The 21,307-nt window shown below is 34.5% G+C and overlaps 2 protein-coding genes across 2 annotated transcripts in view; one reads left to right on the plus strand and one right to left on the minus strand.

The window, feature by feature from the left end:
• Positions 1-2,699: 2,699 nt before the first annotated feature.
• Positions 2,700-21,307, minus strand: part of LOC130622871 (DNA repair protein RAD51 homolog 3-like) — a 41,311-nt gene continuing 22,703 nt past the window's right edge. The window contains exon 12 of the mRNA XM_057438321.1: positions 2,700-4,823. The gene's annotated coding sequence lies outside the window, so the exon portion shown is untranslated. The remainder of the gene's footprint in view (positions 4,824-21,307) is intronic.
• Positions 19,525-20,304, plus strand: LOC130623104 (uncharacterized). The gene has a single exon (XM_057438601.1). The coding sequence runs from the start codon at positions 19,525-19,527 to the stop codon at positions 20,302-20,304; it is 780 nt and encodes a 259-aa protein (XP_057294584.1).

The following is a 21,307-nucleotide window of genomic DNA, read 5'->3' on the forward strand; positions in this document are numbered from 1 at the left end:
TATCTATACATCTATTACATGCAGAAGAAAGTTTGATAAGGCGAGAAAGCTCTTGGGAAAAAAGTTGTCATTGTCGGAAAAGTGCCGACAAATGCACGTAATGTTTACATAACATACGTCACATTTTCTCGCTCTTGCAATAACTCTTATATCGGTATATGATCCAATATTCTTATGTTTATTTTGTAGTAAAGTACGAAATAACGTTCCGTCTATATATATATATATATATATATATGGAGCCGAAAAATGCCGAATGTTGTATTAATCCGACGATTTAATTAAAGAAATGCCTCTACAGACATCATAAAGAAATATAACACTATACTTCTAGCGCTTACAAGTTCTTGTATTTAACAAATGCGCTTCAGGTAAGAAACGTAATGTTTCACCAGCGTTCGGAATACAGTATTCCTTAAACGGCCCGCATAGGCTAAAGCGTTTCCGTTTAATGCTAAAAGCGGTCACACGTTCTCAGTGGTTTTCCCGGCCCCACGACTCCAAAACATTTTTTGATTATTGAAGCCTAACCAAGCCCTCTACAGCGGTCAAGCATGCAAAACACTTTTAACGAGTTTCAATGCGAGCACACGTTTTCAATTGTTAATCTCCGTTCCTAGTTCCTCTAACAGTTTTTGATCGTTGTTGGAGAAGCAGATCCCTACATAGGTTCGACTTGTAAAACACTTCTCAGTTATAACTTGCCACATGTTTTACGTCTTGTGGTAATTCAACGCCAGTGTCTTTGGAAATTTTTCAAAGCTTTGCAGCCAGAAGGCACTAAAGCGCAACTTCCATGTACATACATCTGGTAAGTCGAGTTTACAATACGCTAGCCGATTCTTTTTATTATACTGGATTTACGAAATAAACCTTGTAAGCTTAAGAAGTGCTAAATATAACAAAAATACCCAAATTTAAGGAAGGAAGCTAATTTCTTCTTCAAGATGTTGCTACAGTAGCAAAGAATTTTATAGATAATGTTTACATGCTTATATACTTTACATGTTTTTTTAAAAAATTAGTACGTTAACACTGCATGGGCCGTTGAATGTTATAGGGAGTCTGGTAGAGCGCGGACCCTAATAACGTTTGCGTAGCTCAAAAAAGAACATTAAATATTCCAGGACTCTTCATATAAGCCATGGCAGGGTATTATATCCCTTGATATTGGCGAGGGTAGCGATGTAAAATATGCACGTTTATCTATCTAGAATGATGTGAATACATTTTTATTTTACTGTTCGCTGGCAAATTTAAAATATAAACAAGAAATGCTGCGCATATAAACAAATCGCGTGTTAGTGTTATTTGACTGGCTGTGTGAATGCTAAAAGTAGCAAAGAGAAAAGTATGACGTTATATCACAGACAATGTACCAGTGTGGACTTGTCTGACAGCCGTCAATTTGTCCGTGACGTAACTCGATAGAAAGGATTCTGGGCTAGTTCTCGGCGGATGGGAAAATGTTACTGTAATTTTTTTCTGTTCATAAAGGTTTTCCCGCCCATGGAGATCTCGTTGAGCATATTCGTGATGGCGGTATGAACGCAAACACATTCTGTTAGTTCATATCAAGTCAGGGTTTCGAGCCAAAATTTGGCCTTGAATTTCCTGGACATTATTTACTGTTTCCTACAACCATTGAAATTATCAGGTTAAGAAACATAATCAAACTCAGCTTTCATGACATTTGGATAAGGGAACGTTTTTCCTAACATTTCGACCATGTTTTTAAAGTCACTGGCACAGTGTACACGCTTTATTTGACCATCATAATAGCTTAGAATTTTTTAATTAACATACCGAGTGTCCCTACTTGGCACTGAAACATTTTCCACATGAACAGACACAAAATTTGTTTTTATCTAGGTGGGTAAGGACGCGTAAGCATTTACAATAGGGCAGACTTGTAATCGTTCATTAAGCATGACAGGTTGGTTTACAGTAGCCTACGGGTTTACAGTTGATGCTGCTCGTAGGACAAACAATGAATTCTTCATTTTATATCAAATAGTTTTCTAAAAGCGTCCTGATAAGCTAAAAAAATAATGAAAAGCCCTTGCAGGCTAAAAGATTTCGGATTCTTGTTCGTGTGTAATTTTGTTCTCTATACCTAGGTCGCCAGTAGTCTGTTTTGTACAGAACTTTTACAATGTTGTTCCGTTTTTGAAATAAACAGGTATTATCCCATGGTATTATCTTGAACTTGCAAAATGTTTCGTGTAGTACAAATATACAAAAAGTGAAAATTAATACTTTAACAATACTGCACTACACTTAACATTCATAAGAAAGAAACGAAGACGTTTTAGCAATCAATGTATTAAATATTATTGCTTGTGGTGTAGTGATATTTCGGAAATGTTTTATTATACCTGTGACATGACTAAAATCTTTATCACGTTTAAGATATCTCAGATTTGACCATAAAGTTAGATCTTACAAGTTTAAAAACAAAAAAGGAAATGGAAGAAGATGAAAGACACAAAAAGGTTCATTGGTTTAGAATTAACAATAGAGACTAAATCCTTAAGCACAAGTAACTGTGTTACCTGGCGTTGAACAACTGGAAGAGCGATTAATAAGAGGTGTAAGCTGTGCCATACATTCAGGTGAAGGGCTTTAGTATCGTATGTCAAAAATTTAGTGAGGCACAGAACATGATGTTTCTGGTGTAATATATTTTGAAAAAAATAACTTTTCACAGCTTTAGCTGAAATAAAAACACAGTTTACAACTCATTGCTACCCTGTTATAGTAAAAATAATTGGCCAACCTTTTTTATTTTTCAGAGAGCGTTCCGCCAAAAGTTCAAAGATGAATATTACTCCGGGCTGAGGGATTACTACAGGAAAACAATGACACATATCCATAATACCCTTTTTTGAAAAAAAAACATTATCGTAACTTCGGATAAACAGAAACTCAGAAAACAACATTGGACTGAGCGCTTAGTACAGGTAAACTGTGTCGTCAATGTTTTTAGGCGTAATATATCCTTTTTAAAAAAACTTTATTGCAACTTCGGTTTAAATAAGAACATAGGAAAAACAGCCTGTCGTTACCCTGTCGAGCTAAAAAAAATCACTCAGAAATTCTATTTTGTGGAGTAAGTTTTCATAACACTAATAAATGGTGCCACTACCTACTTAACTGCATTTAACATAACAAATATTCATATGAATTTTGTGTAGCTAGCCCAAACTGCATTTGACTACTTTTAGCCCAGAAGTAACTAAAGAGCTAGCTAGAAGAGAGCCACAACCCCAACATAAAAATAAATAATAATATACCAAACTTTAAAATAATAAGAATAAATAAGGCTAGTCAGCTAGCTGGCTTCAGGAGGAGGATGCTGCCTTGAAATATATGTTAGCTAGCTAAAATCTTGAAATTGGTTTGGTTCAGATTTTCACATGGCTAGAAAACGTGTTATTTTCATCTTAATAGGCGAAAACATAGACACAATGTAGAGAATATCCTAAACCTTGATAGAACTGAAATTTAGACAGTTAAATAATTATACCAACACACCAACACAATGATTCGCAGCGTGGTAAAGTAAAGAAGCCGGAGTCTAACAAATATTGCGTCCTTGAACTCGGCTCTCGAACAAAATCCGCCTTGTTAAAAACATGAAAATTTGAAGGAGTATCTAGCATAGCTCATCAAATAATATTAAAATAACAGTCTATAACAATATTTGTGATCAAATGCATAACACAGTCTTTGTTCTTTTTGCCAATTTAACAAATATCAAGATACGCCATAGTCATATAACTATGGATACGCACACAGCTGTAGCGCTGGATCAGGTTGGACTTAAAACTTGAATTTGCACGCAAAGCATGATGGAAAGCAATGCATGCGTGGAAAAACATGCAAAAATGTCGACACGACGATCGCTTACTATACCAAACAACTCGCGTATACGCCATTTGAATAAAACTACATAGCGCGCTAGCTATAGCTGGCCATAGGCAAAACAGCGAGTAGCTATCCAGCTAAGAATCAGCTGGAAAAAATATACTGAGAGTTTCATTTTGACTTCTCCCTTAGTGGGTTAGGAGAACGGATTATAAGATTAGTTAGCTACCAAAAAGCAGTTTTAATAGTACGTTGCTCTTTCAACAAATAACAAAACCAAATATATTTTAAAAATTTTAACTAACAATACACAGTTTTATTTACAAGCTTCGTTAAAAATAAAATAAATAATGTAGACAACATAACACTTCTATGAAAGGAAGATCCAAAAAAAATCAAAGAAGATTGTGGCACAACTTGGCAGCAGGGAATTAAAATCTAAATTTCAGGAGTTTCAGTACAACTTTTCTGACTTTTGCAGGACAATATTATAGAATCCAATCGAAATTAAATTCCAGGCGTTGAAAAGTTCTGGTGTTTGGGTACTTTTCCAGAAGTTTTGTCGTAAGGAAAAAAAAATCACAATACTTAAAAATTACTCTTTAGGACAATTTTTGGACATCTTTATGCACTCCACTTTAAGAAATTATCAAGTAACGCACACATCATTGAGGTGTACATTAGCTAATAATTAGCGAATAATCCGTATTTTTTACATTTTTGGATTAAAATGTTTTTGTGTTGTAAATATCAGGGTAATTTAGGGTGCGCAAAGATCAACAAGGCATTTGCTCTATCACGTTCATCGTATAAAAGTATGAACAGTTGTTAACAAAAAGATCGTAACGTCAACAGCTTACTTTTTCATTTACAATACAACAACTCGACTAAATAATTCTCCACTACGAAGATTAACCTGAACTACTGCACATGTAGATAAAAAAGTAACGATTCTAAAGTTAATAATAATGGAGTTAAATATCATGGTCGTACAAACATGATAAAAAAGTAACTTAAACAAAGAAAGAACCATAAAAATAAATACGCTAGCAATGGTTTTACCCATTTTTCGTGTCTTAAAGTGGATTTCTGCGCTACAAATATTTTAACTAAAAACGTAACTGCTCAGTAAGGTTAAATGAAATTGCAGACATTAGATTTGATTCGCGTTTTAAGAAGCACATAAATTTTTTTTATTTTAATCGTTTTAAACCATAAATGATCGCTGAATTTAAGAAGGTAATAAAGATTTTAATGCTTACTTTATTCTCTCTTTTAGGCCATTCTTTTTTATATACACGGGCCACTGTATTATGATCAGAATTTTAGTATGATGTCCAAGAGAGTCTAGTGACGTGAATTTGTAAACACACCTTAACTTTGAAGACTAGTGAAGACATGTTAAATTAAGTTGGGTGGTATTTTTAATTTCACTGTTTGTATTTTGATTACTTATACAGTTATATTGTAACTTTGATGTAATAAGTCCTTATCCTGGGTAAACAATTTCGATACTAATATTACAGTCCTGACTGCTTGCATTCGTGGGCTCACTTTAAAAAATGACTAATCCGAGCGTAATGCTTTTTGCACTTCATAGTTCTTCAATGCACATCATGTTCCTATCGTTCTTCATTCTTCACAAGTGATTCTTGAATCAGTTGAATCAGTAAAGAAACAGGGCAGAAACTCTTTATGATATGGACATGAGGTTGATTTTGACGTTTCGTGAAATCTTTCTTTTATGGCGAGTGTGAGCTGCATGAACAATATTCTTTGCAGAATAACACTGAATACGGGTTTCTCGTATTCCTAGCCTCGTTTTCAAGTTACCCTAGAACCGAGGCTTAGGATGGAAGAACGTAATCAAAATGGCTACAGAAAGTGGAAGTAGCAGTGCTGTGAGTAAAAAGAATTGTTGGAACTGTTATGGAGAAATATCAATTTATTAATTGTAATTATTAACGAGTTAAAAAACAAGTTGCTGCATTAGATACTTGAGGATAATCTTTGTCTCTTCTTCCTGCGTTCACATTAAATCAAATTAAAAAGCATCGTTTAAGTAGTGAAAAAAAACGCCAGAAAGTTAAATATCAAAAACTGATCGCAGAAAAAATTTTAAAAAACGAGAGATATTTAACTTCAGATTCAGTGAAAACAAAATGGAATGAACAATGCTTTTATTTAAAATGCCAATGAAGGCAAATAAGCAGAAAAAAAATATGTGTCTGTAGCATTGGGCAGGTCTAGTGGAAAAGTTAACAATTACATAATGGCATTCCTACTTGAGATTGCAGACTATCCTTGTACAAGTTGTCTACGACAGTGGGTGGTTCCAGGCGAAGCGTCGAATAAAGCTCCTGTTATGGATACAGTTATTCAAAGTCAGACTATTTCAGGAGGAATATCATTGACTCTATACGATCCTAGGAGAGATAAAAATACACCGCAAGATATATTTTGGATTTAATGCAGTTTCACGAAGTTTGAATTAGCTGTGGAAATTGTCAAGAAAATGAAAGATTGGTTCACGCGATACTCGTAAGGTATTTATTTAATTTTTTTTTTTTTGAAAGCCTTGTTACTTTTTTTATAAGAAGAACAGATCTTTCATATACTGTACGTGAGAATTTTAGACATGGGTAACTGTATGAACCTATAGCTCGAGAAAAATATGAACACACTATATAATTTTACTTAAACCGCGATGTGGAAAAAAGAAAAACTGGATGTGTAATACGGATTTCTCGTATTCCCTGCCCCGTTTTCAAGTTGCCTTAGAACCGAGGCTTGGAATGGTACAATATTGTCAAAATGGCTACGGAAAGTGGAAGAAGCAGTGCTGTGAGTAAAGAAGAATTGTTGGAACTGTTATTAAGAGATATTGATTTACCAATTGCAATTATTAACGAGTCAAAAAAACAAGTTGTTGAATTAGATACTTGGGGAACGTCTTTATCTCTTATTCCTGCGTTCACAATAAAAGAAATTGAAGAACATCGTTTAAGAAGTGGGAAAACGCCAGAGAGTTCTATAATAAAAACTCTTGATCGTGGGAGAAAGTTTAAAAATGAAATATTTAACTTCAGATTCAGTGAGTAAAAAATGGGATGAAAAATGCTTTTATTTAAAATGCCAGTGTAAGGCAAGCATGAAGAAAGAAAAACGAGATGTGTCTGTAGCACTGTGTAGGTCAAGTGGAAAAGTTAGCAATGCAAAATGTTCTTGTCCTGCTGGCTTAAGTGACTACCGCAACCACATAATGGCATTCCTACTTGAGATTGCGGACTATTCCTTAAACCAGCTCCCAAATGTGCCACACTGCAAGATAGCTTGAATTTAATGCAGGCTAAGTTGCAGGAGAGGGACAAAAAAATTGGATTTGCTTGTTGTGTACATACCGCCTGTTGGATTGAAACAAGAAAAAATAAACACAAAATTTGGTCAATTTGTTGTTGGTTCACCTCTTTCTTTTCACCTGAATCCAGTTGGTTTTACAACGAAAGTTGAAACAAACATAAACAAAATAAAAAATCTGTTATATAGTGAGCACGATTACACTGAACTACCCTTATTATTTATAAAAGATGAAAATGAGCTAGTATCAAAAGATTGGGTCAATACTCCTACAGAACAGAACTATCTAAATTCTATCAAAATATCTAGAAAAAATATATATAGGCATAAAATGTAAAAATTTATAGGAAATTTTATAGGAAATTTTATAGGAAAAAAGCTGAAAGAAAATCGTTGCGTTGTTGAAATTCTTGTATTTTTTCTCTCAGTTCTTTTAATTCCCTTTTCAGTATATCAAGCTCCGTAACCTCTTGTGAAATTTCCCCATCAAATTGGTCAGCAGACACTACAACAGACTCTCCGGACTCTGAAATGACCTCTTCACTTTTACTGCTGCTACTACTAGGGATATGCCTCTCTTTAGGTGGGGGTCTTCTACGTACTTTGTGTGTCTCTATTTTAAAGATAAAAGGTACAGCATCAGCGACTTTTTTACCAACTCCCAATGTAATTCTGATATTTTCAGTTTTGAAATGAAACTTGCACACTCTATAATTTTTTTTTGGATCCTCAATGTTAAAATTATCAGCGCCACCTTTTCTTCTAACATTTCTAATAACATTGGTCCACTGTCGTCTTAGGGTTTCTTGTTTAGGAATTCTAAAAAGTCCAATGTTTGTTTTCTTTCTGTCTGAGTCGTAAAGAGCACTTTTACAGCCAGGAATACAATAATAATTCCCAAATCCACCAGATAAATTTTTTTGAGGACGAGTTTTACTAATACCTGCGTATACTTCTTGTGAATTCATTTTTTATTTTTAACTGTGGAACACATAGTTTCTAAAATGAGCGGCAAGTCACCCTGGTCGCGAAAAATTTCCTGATCTTTTCAGTATCTCCACTTTATCAACATACGCAGTTGGGTAGGTAGGTAGCGTTGATTCTTTCGAAGGTTTTTAGGATGAGTTTCCATTTCAAGCCATCTTGAATTTTCTGACTTCCAGCGCTGTGAGGAGACAAAACCGTGGAGTGTGAAAAGTAAGTTGATTATTTAATGACTTATTGGTTTTACTGTCTGTTGTTCTAGTTCCTGAGTATATACTAAGCTTGTGTATTGAGCTTGGCACTCATTTCTATTCGTTTTCCACAGTCTCACCAATGTGGTTGCAGCCACCAATAACATGCTTTTTCTTTTTTTTTTTTGTCGTGATTCGCTGAAAATTCTGCTCTTTGCTTCTGGAAATATAGAATTGAATCCAGGTCCTCATATAAAATGTATTCAAGCTTCATTTCACCAGGGTCACGAAAAGTTTGGAAATACTAGAGGAAGACAATGCTCCTGCATATCCCTCTTTAGTATATGCTTTTTAACTTTCAAAGCAGTAAGTCGATGGACATGCAATGACTTAGAATATATATTTGAGCAAGGTGACACATAGTATAAACAACAAAACAGTCTTGAGTTCCTCTCTGCTGCAGAACTCCCGAAATCTATTACTATACAGCATTTAACTATAAACCTCAATTTCACAACAGATTTCTTCGGATTTCTCCACAGAGGCTCTAATTCGCAATCTGAATTTATTCGTAACATACAGTTGCAATGATTTCATTGGGATTTTAATTTTCATAAGTGGATACACTTTTGCAGTCATTCCAAACAAGCGCCATTAATATTTGGTAGATTCTCATAGCCGGGATGAGACAGGCATGCCTTCCGGAACAGGCTCTGCAATCATAATAAAATTTGCTGATGTTGTGCAGCTTACTGGCTACATTTTTGAAGCTTATTCTAACAGTTCATAAGTCCAATTCAGTACGAACTCCAGTTCATTGCAGTGGAGGATGATGTATGTTTGGCTAGTGACAGAAGTAAAATTGTAGCAAAACACAGGTCTGAAGGAAACTTATTTCTAATGCTAAAATAAAAAATGCTTAACGCCTGCATAAGAAAAAAGCTTCATGTGAAGGTCACATTTCAAGGAAACTTGTTTCTAATGGTAATGCTGAAATAAAAAATGCTCAATGCCTGCATAAGAAAAAAGCTTCATCTTGACTTGACTGTGTAAAAAAATTTTGAGAAAAAATACAACTCGGTCCTGTCCACATTTGCGTTATATGTAATAGGTGTTTATATCGGAGATCTGTCAAATTATCTCAACACAAATGTAGTAAGTTCAGATGGCAAGAAATATATTTGTTTTACATGTTCTTCGAAAGTGTCAAAAAATAAAATTCCCTGCCAAGCAGTGTTCAAAAAGTTGGATGTTATTGATATTCCAATTGAGATATCTAGATTGAATAAATTAGAGACTGCTCTGATTTCAAGGAGGTTACTTTTCAAAAAAATTGTCATTATGTCCAAAGGGCAAATGCCAAAACGCAAAGGGGCAATTTGCAATATTCCTGTTTTAGTAAGTGAGACATTCAATTCTTTGCCATGTAACGTCGATTGACATAAAGTCGTTTAATACGAAAACGTTTTGCACCAACTGCAAGGAAGAGATAGTGCCAGAAGATGACGACATTGTAGAATGGCCTAACTGTGATAATGTTATGTCGACTGAGGAATGCTCATCACGCCGTATCTTAGCTTTCACCTTTCGAGATGAAATTTCAATGGAGAAAGTTCAATGCTACTCAAACTTCAACCTAATTGAGAAGTTCTATGGCTCAATTACCTCATCAAAGATGAAGTTAGCCAAGGTCATGCTAACGACCCGTGCAAAGATAACGTGGGATGCTGACGAGGAAAAGATTACATCAATAACCCAACCGGATGAAGAAGATGAAGACAAAGAAAACACGATGTTGGAGGGGGAGTGATCTTTGGCCCTTGCGATGAACTTGATTATGAATATTTGATCTGTCGAAGCTTTTTCAACTAAATTTTGTTACTTTTTCAGTTTTTAGGCTGACGTACCTTTCTTTGTTCAATGCACGTATTTTCTTATAAGCAACCTCGTTCCTTAGCAAGTTGCTTGATTTTTTTCAGGTTTGCCTAGGGTTCCTTATTAAAAAATCATATGTACGTCATGTTTGTTTTCTTCATATTTACTCAGATTTATTTTATTTAGTTATAACTTCTGCTTTAACTCATATGTTATCCTGACGTCTAGTTTTATTTCTATGATGGAGTTGTTTTGCATTATCATATTGTGACAAAGAAAATGTCGTTTTTTATTCTTCACAATACCAAAGTATACAACTATCTTCCTCATCTTCGTGATTGGAATCTACAGCAAGAAAATCAGGCCCTGCTATTGCCATGTCGGACTCTCAAATTTCGTATTCATTGTGAATTTCAATCACAAAGTCCCACAAACCTTTTTTAGAGTTATCGGTCAGTAGACCGCAGCACAACTTGCTAACATTGGAAATCCAAAATCCTTCAGCCTGCTAGAGCGTTTTCATTAAATACTTCAATTTCTTGTGTTAGTAATTTTTGCCCAAGAAAAATTTGCGAAGTAAATTCGCGCGTACAGCCTTTGGGCATCATTATTTCGCTATAGTTTTACCAAGTTCGACTCTCTTGGCAGCCGCTCGCCGTTGGACCAATCCGATTGGTATGAAATGTAAACAACGTAACCCCTTCCCCACTGATCCCACAGAATATTTGATTGAACGTAGCATATTTTGGGTTACATTTTGTTTTTCTTTTGTGTGCGCCAAAAGACTGGGGATACATGGAGGATGTACGCGCACGTACAAAGTTTCTGCGCTTGCGTACGCGCAGGCAAGTTGAGGTCGGCCTTTGCATTTAAAGCGCTATTCCTTCAATCAAATTTTGCGGTAGGTTCCACAGTTCTTTAGCCGCCCGGCTTTCTTGTTGTTTGCTAACTCAGCCACAAGATAGTTGAGGTTCAGCTTCATAAAACTTATTTAGAACGCATTTTAGTTATTGACTACAGGTTCTCATATTGTTTTTTAAAAAATATTTCAAAAGATTTGGCAGGTAAGCACGTTTTTAATTTGCTCAAAACTTTTCGAGGTTCAGGTGTTAAAAAACGATTTGATTTCGCCTACTTTGTTTACATTTTACCATTTCAAGCCTCGTTTCCATGTATAGCGAAGTATTGCGCAATCGAATACAAGAAACCCGTATTCAACAAACCTTTTTTAACTAGTCGCAAGTCCTGACAAACTTGCCAGTGATCGACAAGCTGATAATAACAATATTTTAGGACTTGTTAAAATGAAATGCCCCAAAAGGAATCACAATATACCTGATTCAATTCCCAAGCTTGACGATTTTTATAAAAAGTGCATGTTCCATCAAATTGCAGAAAAATGTGATGACATGTTTCTAAATAGTTTGTAATTACAACAATAAATATCCACTAGATAATTTTTTGAGGGTGAATTTTACCACTAGCTCCGTATTCTTCTTGTGAATTTATTTTTAATACTTTATTTTTGTTCGCCAACTCAACCACAAGAATGGTTGAGGTTTAGCTTTAGAAAACTTATTTAGCACGCATTGACTACAGGTCTACATTTTGTTTTTTGAAAAACTTTTAGAAATATTTGGCAGGTAAACACATTTGTAATGTGCTCAAAACTTTTTCAAAGGTTAGATGTTAAAAAGCGATATTGATTTCGCCTGCTTTGTTTACATTTTACCATTCCAAGCCTCGTCTTCATGTATAGCGAAGTGTTGTGCAAACGAATACGAGAAACCTGTACTACAACTTGTCTTTGTGTATTACAACAGCAAAGACAAGATAAATAAACAATCCAGGGAAATTTCCATATGAAGTTAACTATTGCTCTTTCATTGCAATAAGAGTTTTGGAGAGGGGCATACAGCTTTGTCAATATTTTGTGACTTTACGTACATGCGCCAACCAATGAACACTAAGGCATTTAATGAAATTCAAGATAATGTTACCAATATTTTCAAGAATGCGACAAAAAAAATTGTATGCAGCGCGGCTGACGAGTTTTATTTGACGGACAGTGACGCTGCTGTGGTTTCAGTTGATGAAGATGATGAAATAATATAAATAATATGAAATAAAAATATACATTAGATTTTTTATTTTTTTTTATTTTAAACAATCTTTATACAAATCTTTATAAATCTTTTTGTGATTAAACTTCGCAAAAGAGGGATTATGTTATCCTAAATGGAGTTGTAACAGTTATTGCTGGTGACCCAGGAAAATGTATCGACTACTAAGTAATGTGAAAAACATCTGGTACGTGGGAGCCTCATGGGAGCGAAAGACAAAAAGCCAAAATTATATGCTAACTTTGTTGCACCTTATGAATGCTTAATTAACCATGAAGGATTTTCTGGATCCATGGATGGAACAGATCAGAAAAAATTGCGGTATACCCACTATATTCCCCTTTTCCTCTATACGGCTAATTCGCAATGCATTATGGTAGTTGTATTCTACAGCTTTTTCTCTCCCAGAAGCGAGAATTTGTAAATAAATAACAGCATTCTTTTTATTGTGGCGGTAATAACAAAAAGCCGTTATTGCTTGTATTAATTTTCAAATCTCCCCAAGAAAATCATTATCTCCCTTATCAAAAAACCCGTGTTCTTGATGTAAAAATTTAAAAATTGTTAGTTAGTGAGGTTTTAGGAGTGGAAGCAGTCGAAATGGAAGTAATAAATAACGATACAGATTTAGATATAATTTTAGGCTCTCAGGATCTTGGGCCTAGCTTTTCTCAAAGCTCTTGTGTGGTACCAAGACCTGTGGAGGAAAGAGCACATGAAGATATAAGTCAATGGCCGACTGATCTTGCAGCTATGCCTTCGATCACCCAGGAGAAAATTCACCAATATTTAGTTCTTGGAAATAGCTTTGATAGCAAGCCGAAGGGTGCTACAAAGCATAAAATTCTTGGATACCAACTATTCAAGAAGAGCTACATGAAAAAAGTGAAAGTTAAAAGTAATGTTATGGCTGAAAAATTAACTTTTCTTGTGAAATGTTTTGTAGCTGCTTCGATGAAAAGAGAAAAATATGTTTATGTCCACCTCTTTCAAAGAAGTGGTGATATTTTGTATGCGAAATGTTTATTTAAAGCTGGAGCAGGAGGATGCTGTAAGCATGTCGCAGCAGTTCTATTTCAATTGGTTGAATACAAACAGTTGGACTTGAAAATTGTCCCTGATGACAAGAGATGCACAGATTTGTTACAAAATGGCATGTACCTGGAGAAAGTGCAAATTCTGCACCAATAAAATTTTCTGCAATGACATTCAAGAAAGCAAATCTTACGAAAGACACAAATGAAAGTCGCAAAAGACCGTTGGTCACAGAAAATAGAAATTTCGTTCTACACCAAAAAAGTCAGAAAATTAGCGACAGACTTATTTGAAATAGGGCAAGGAACTTCAATGGCATAATTATTACAAGGAAATGACTATAAACCATCTTCATTTTATGACACATTTATTGATTAGAGTATTGTATATCGCTTTGGTTTGCAGGAGAATTAAGGATGAATTGTACTTGTTCAGCCGTCTTTGTTACTACGAATGGTTTGTTTACGTTTTGCGGAATACAAGTACCATAATGCATTGCGAGCTAGGCGTATAAAGGGAACGGGGAATTGGTGACGGAGAACCTATGCACATGTTGTAAAGAATGATCCATACCTTGATAAAGTTGTTAAAAATTTAGATTGTGTAAGTCATATTCAAAAAACGCCTTGTCTGTCGCCTGCGCAAATAACAATCCACCGAAAAATCTAAATTAGTAGATGGAAAAACATTGGGAGGTACAAACCGTCTAACAAAAAAAATCATGAATAACTGTAAAATTATTTTAAAATTATTATAGGTATTATTTTGGTATCGCTGCGACAACATGCTGGTACGTCTGTTTACCAACTATCAGAAGTAATTGGTGTCGTTTTATTTCATTGTTCTGATGTGTCTGCGTACTAAGATAGTTGGTGGAAGTACCAAGCTGACATACTGAACAATACAACTTATAAAGAGAAACCTAGTATACCAAGTACAGTTTGTGAAGAAATCAAACCCATTTTTATTGATCGTGTTGGCAAGTTATTAAGCAAATGTTGGCATGGTAATGGTATGATATGTAAACAGTGTCCCAAAGACGCTTTTGTAGAACGCAATACGTTAGAGTTAGGTGTTTCATCTGCAGTTATATCGTTTAATGGTGGTGCTACTGGCATACTGAAGTGTTTAGACAAACTTATTTGCCTTGGTGTTTCACAGAGCATGACCAAACAACTATATCTTGATAAAATTGTTAACAATTATACAGTCCTGGCCGAGCAGTTAAGGTGTTTAGCTTGCATCATTTGGTTTCCTCTTCGATAAGGATATCACGAATAGTGTGAGCGGTTGATGACAGAAAACTCATTCATTAAAAGAAAAGTAAAACAGCTCGAGTCACAACAAAGAAGTATACTTATGAAAATTTTTAAAATCATCTCCTGCAGCCGACAAAAGCTTTGAAATACAATTTTCAACAGAGTGAAATAAAAAAAACCGTACCTTGTGTCTGACATTATGATGTAACAAAATCCACAAGTAAGCAAAGACAACAACCGAAAGTTCAGTCAGAAATTTATCTTAAAGATTCAGTATATTTTAATTTAATAAGATAAATAAAGGGGGCAATTTCATTAGGGTACGCTTCAATGGACTTTAATAGTAAATTTTCGATTATAATACTTTACTTTCTACTTTAGTTAAGACAGATTTTTTTGGTGTTGTGTGAAGAAAGTGATATCAACCAATCAAAATGATTTAACTACTGATTATCAGCTTTCTCAAGGGCATACTCAAAAAACGGTCAGCATGGAGAATAATGGCAGCAGTTATTCAAAAGCTATGTAGATTATGTGGGAAGAAAATTGTCAAAAGTAAACATTATGATAATTTTAAATCTTGTGATATTTACAGTGAAGTGTTTCAATCTAGCTATGGAATAAATTGTGAACAAGAAGATCCTTGTGTAACTGCTGCATCATTTTACCCTCATGTGGATGAAAACTGTGTATGCATAAATTATGCTGTAAACAGAAAAGATAGCTTGAAAATACTGGAATTAAATTTGAGTATGAAGAAAGTTGGTTTTAATATATGTAATAAATTGGATAACTACAAACGTGTCTATACATCCCTTTGTCAAAATGAAAAAAAATTGAACCATTTGTTTACAATACGTATAGACAACAACAATGGTTGGGACTTCTTTATTATGGTAAACCTATGGAGAAAGAAACAATGCAATTAACAAAAACTCTGCCATATGTTTTGAAAAATGAAGATATTCCAACTTCCTTTTCATTCTGGAAGTCGGTTAGTGTTTGCACTAGGCTACAAGGTTTCGAAAATGTAATAAAGTAGAGATGTAGCTAATTTCGAACAGCCATTCATGAATCAGAGTGGAACAGTAATTATTGTAGTTATTATAGTATTGAAACTTTTAGAAACATGATTGTTTGAATATTTTATGGATATTTTTTTTTGGTATGTCAGACATTTTTTCCATTACGCTCTTTCAACATGAAGTTGTTTTGTTATGAGTGTCTTGTTTTTTGAGTTACTTCTTTTGCAAATATCTTCAGCGGAGTATGATTTTGACTTTGATTTGAAACATCTTTTTGTAAACAAAAAATTCAGGTTTGCTACTTCATTATTGCTATGTTATTTTTACATATTTTCGGGAAATTACAACTACTACGGAATTTCTTTCATCTTCATTTGGATCCGCCATACGTGAATAAAAATTATAATATTGTATTGCTTTTTTATATACTCACACGTAGTGAGTTAAAACAGTACAAACATAATAAGGGTATAATTATTTTGCTAGGAAACACACATTTAATACATGGAATACATTTATTAAAGTTAAATGAAGTTGTAAAAAGAGATATATTTAATTAAATAGTGTTGTATATATTTTAGCGTGATTGGATACTTCCATATATATTTATTTTGATTGGTTATTTTATTCACGTTACCTTGAGCACGTCTTCTTGTAAATTTTATTTTTTAGGGAGACCCATAAAAAAGTTCACAAGGAACGGACGTTTTCATTTTCTTTTAATTTACTTTATAAAATTTTTGATGTTTTTTTTCAGTTTTGGTTGAATAAGATTGTGCCATTGTGTGATTTTGATAACCTAATGGTCATTTCCAAATTTTTTAGATTAGTTCTTGGTTTGACATGCAGTCCATTTCTTTTGAATGGAACTATTCGTCAACATCTTCATACGTTCGTTCTCGAGTTTCCAAATGTTTTGAAACAATTAGGAGGATTTATACGTAGATGATAAACAACAGTGTGCATGACGGGCGAGCAAAGCAAAGTATTAATTTTAAGAACGGAAATAAAGCATACATTCTCCCCCCTAACATGCGCTTAAAGCCGATCGATTTTTTTGGAATTAACACCTGATATGAAGTTTAATTCGTTCATCCTTACATTCAAAAGATTCACATACCAGAAATTATAAATAGCGACAATTTTAAAACCTTTAAAATCATCAGTAAAGCCACACTTGTCTAGTGTTGGAGTGCATCAAAACCTCTCCATGGTGGGGTGGATTCTACGAGCGCCTAGTGCGTACAGCGAAACTAGCTCTTAAGTAAGTGTTTGAATATCAGGAAAATCATGCCTGACATTCAAACATCTTTAAACGGTATTGTGTAAAATTGAAGCAGTTGTTAATAGTACACCGTTACACTACGTATCAGGAGAGGATATAGATGAAACCTTGACGCCAAATCATTTGCTTCACGGTCGAGATATAGTCACATTCACTAATCTTCTGTGTGGTGAAGCGCCTTTAGTTTCAGCTGAAGACGCCCTATTCACACCTGACATTAAAACATGTTTTAATGCAGTGTTATAAAACCAACTTTTGTATATCCCCGTTTACACCAATGCAAAACATGTTTAATAGAAACCAGTTTTATTTAACCTGGTTTTGATAAACAATCTCCCCAGGTTTTTTGATTCGTGTTTTATTTAAAAGGTAAACAAAGATGGACGCACACGCTGCACAGAGAAATAAACCAAACAAGAAAAAAAGGCAAACTTTCCAGACATTGGGATCAAATGAAGACAAAAATTCTCATTACTAAATGGTCAGAAGAATTTATTCAAGAGAGGATGAAATCTTGCATACAAAAGGTTATTTGGGAGGAAATCTCCGATTTTTTGAAAGCCTTTGGTTATGAAGATCGAGATCACGAATGTGCTTATCGAAATTACAAAGATTGCACCACCTAAAAGAATTGAATTGCATTCTTAGTGATAGAGCTACGACTGCTCCTTCCCATTTGATAAGCTCTACCAAAAGTAAAGAAAACACTGAAAATGAAAATACTGAGAATAATGATTCAAAGAACTCTTCTGTCGACGATAATGTCACATTTGATCATCTTTTGCTACAGCAAGGTGAGCTACCTATTAGCATGAACTGCCAAACAGAAAGAGGTGATGAAACAGCTTCAAATGCAGATAGTAATGCAAGCTCTGGTAGATTTGTTTTTAATAAGAAGTCGAAAAAGGTCGGAAATGCTTTTTGATCAACTAAATCGCTCAATGAGCAGTTTTATGAAATCACAGTGTGAAACCAATAAAGCTTTCCTTATTTACTAAACCAACAGGACAAGATCCCTTAGAAGATCCCTCATTTTACAAGTACGTGAAAAGGGATCCATATTGCATTGAAAGAGAAGACACGGGTGAAATTAGAACAATGACTAACCTAGCAAGGCTTATCCGAAATGAATATGGATTTGATGCATCTCAGAAACTGTTGATTTTCAAACATCCTAACATTTTAATCCGTAATGACAGAGAAGTAAAACGTATAAAACATGGGACAAAACTACAATTTTCAAGAATTTATTCTGAAAATCCTGAAGAAAACTAAAATTTATTATGAACATAACATTTGTTAGAAAGTCTTTTTGTTTACATTTATTTTATGTTGGTGTTAGTTTTAAGACATAATAAAGTTTTCACTGCTACAATATATTCTACACAATTAATTGTACAATATTACATAAAATATATTTTGTAGCAGTGGAAACTACTTTTAAAGGGATTCCTGCATCGAAAGTGATATTTTTGTATGTTATAGAGGATAAAAAGTTATTTATCAAAGTTGTTTGGAATTTTTTAAAAACTTTTCACGTTCTCAAGATATTGAGCTTAAAAGATTTCCAGCTGACCTTATGACATCATAAGATCCCAGATTTTAAATAGCGTAATTCGGGGCAAGACGGATCGGCGGGGTCAGACAAGTCAGAATTTAAAATCTCTTGTTTGGCCGAGATTGATCCGGTAAAATAGTTATCTAAAGAGCTATTGTTCAAGTTACATCATCTCTGAGCGCCATTCAACAGCTGAAACTTTACTGTAAGCAACGATTGAGATATTACGAAGAAAAAATAAAGGTACGGCAATTTTTAATCTATTTTTTTATTTCTGCTATATGAAACACATGTTAGGAAATTTCTCTATACTTCTCAAACATCATAGCTATATGTTTTAAAAACTTTAATCCTAGCTATACCTAAACATATCAATACAAAATGTCAAACTTTTTCCAATATGAAAATAATTTGGGGTTTTCTCCAAAGGGGTACTTGGGGTAAGATGGGTCACACAATCAATAAAAATTAGTGAAAATATGCTCTTCTCACGCTTACATTTTACATTGTAGTTTACCCAGTCCAGTCACTAAAAAAAGGCTGGTTAGATAGCTAATACCTACTAGCCAACATGTACCAAGAAATTTTGTTTATTAAATTAGCAAACTCCTTTATTAAGTCTGTGTTTGATGCGAACTGTTCAAGAAAATTTGATAAGTTTACCTGGTTTCGCTACGTGTATAGCTACCTGACTGTGGGTGGGCTCCTTTTCTTTTCCAATATATATACACCACCAAGGCCTGTGACCTCTTACTATATTTCTCATTTGTTTGTTTGTTAAAGATGCGAAACTATGTACGAAAGACAAATCGTGGAAATTGGAACGAGGATCGAAAAAAAAACAACAGCAATTGAATGTGTAAAAAGAAAAGAAATGTCGATTCGAAAAACCCGGTTCATCTTTCAATGTTCCTTCGGAGTCTCTACGTAACGGACAGCTAAAGCAACTTGCGGGAGAAAATATGTATAAAAAACAATTGGGTCCTATCCGTACTGTCCTGATTGAAGTACAAGAAACTGATCTGGAATCATATATACTTGCTCTAGACAATTCTTTTTATGGACTATCCATAAATAAACCAAGAAGGGTTATATATAAATATGGTGAAAGGAATAAAATTAAGCACCCTTTTAATAAAGCTCATCAAATGGCAGGAGGTGATTTTGTGTCACGTTTTCTTAAACGCCGGCAGACATTGTCATTACGAAAACCAGAGGTTGTTTCATTGACTAAACAAAACCTCCACCCATATTTTGAAAATCTTAAAACAGTCTTAGAAAAAATTAACATTACGCCACACCGAATATTTAATGTCGATGAATCTGGTTTAACATGTGTTCATAAACCAATAAAGGGCAAGCGAGTTGTAGCTACCGCAACAAGTGGCAAAAGAGGTGTAACGACTACCGTTGTTTGTTGCAGTGCTACGGGCAGTTATGTTCCACCAATGAGGACTTTCAAATGTAAAAGAAAAAGGCCAGATATAACAGAAGGTGCTCCAGTTGGAACACTAAATGAAGTTTCTTATAGCGGGTTGATAAATACAGAATTGTTTATGGCCTACCTTAAGAATTTTGCTGAGCATACTAAACCGACAAAAGATGATTGTGTCCTTTTAATTTTAGATGGGCACAGAAGCCATACAAAAAATATTGCACTTATAGATTTTGCACGAGATAATGACATTGAGTTTGTATCCCTTCCACCACACACCTCGCATAAATTGCAGCTTCCTAATTAGACATTTTTTAAACCGCTCAAAGTTGCTTTTAATACAGCTTGTACTTCTTGGATACGACTACATCCTGCCCAAAGAATTACCATCAAATTACTATCGACAAAATTGGTGCCCTGTTTAACACCGCATTTCTTAGGGCCGTCACAATTGAGAACGCGATATCTGGTTTTTGATGCTCTGGAATTGTTCCGTACAATGCATTAATTTTGCTGAAAAAAGAGATTTCGTTAGATTGGAGAGAACTACTTGGTGACCTAGATGATAGCACCTAGCAGAAGAACCAACACCATCATATCTTCATCGCATGCTGGATCCAGTGTCTATTCGATTGACATGACTATGCATTCAACGCCAGTGAGATTTTGGAAGTTTAGAAGTTGCCGATATTGATAAAAAAAAGAACAAAAAAGAAGCGAAGTGAAGAACCTAAAATTATTACCGAATCACCATACAAGTTATGTTTGGAGAAAACTGAACAAGTGGGAAAAAGCAACATTAAAAAAGAAAACAACGAAAACGACACAAGTTGTAGAAGATTGTGAATGTTTAGTTTGTGGAGATTGATGGCACAACTCTTTGCCAGGATAAAACTGGATACAGTGTAAAAGTGCTCAGGCATGACATCATTAACTATGTTGTTCTGAAGATAATGCTATTTGTGACATATGTGACTAACTTATTTTTATTTTATACGGGTATTCTCATTTTGGGCAACATTTTGTTCCACAGGAGGTCAAACATGACTTTTTAAATATACATGTCATTTTAACTGAAATAGTTATGTATACCATGTAGGAATATGGAACAAAAAGATTTTTAGCAAGAATGCAAGCAGTGAGTCGTAATTTTGAACAAAAAGTAGCGTTTCAAAGTGCTTGGTATGTTCAGTAAAGGCAGTACTGGAAATTCATGGTTCCTGTTTGGCCAAGTGGATTTGAGAGCTGCTGAAAGAACAAACATGCGATTATGCTGTTTCCACAAACCATGTCAGGTAACGGTCATTCGC

This window comes from Hydractinia symbiolongicarpus, chromosome 13 (assembly GCF_029227915.1).
Source record: "Hydractinia symbiolongicarpus strain clone_291-10 chromosome 13, HSymV2.1, whole genome shotgun sequence".
In the NCBI taxonomy this organism is placed as follows: Eukaryota; Metazoa; Cnidaria; class Hydrozoa; order Anthoathecata; family Hydractiniidae; genus Hydractinia; species Hydractinia symbiolongicarpus.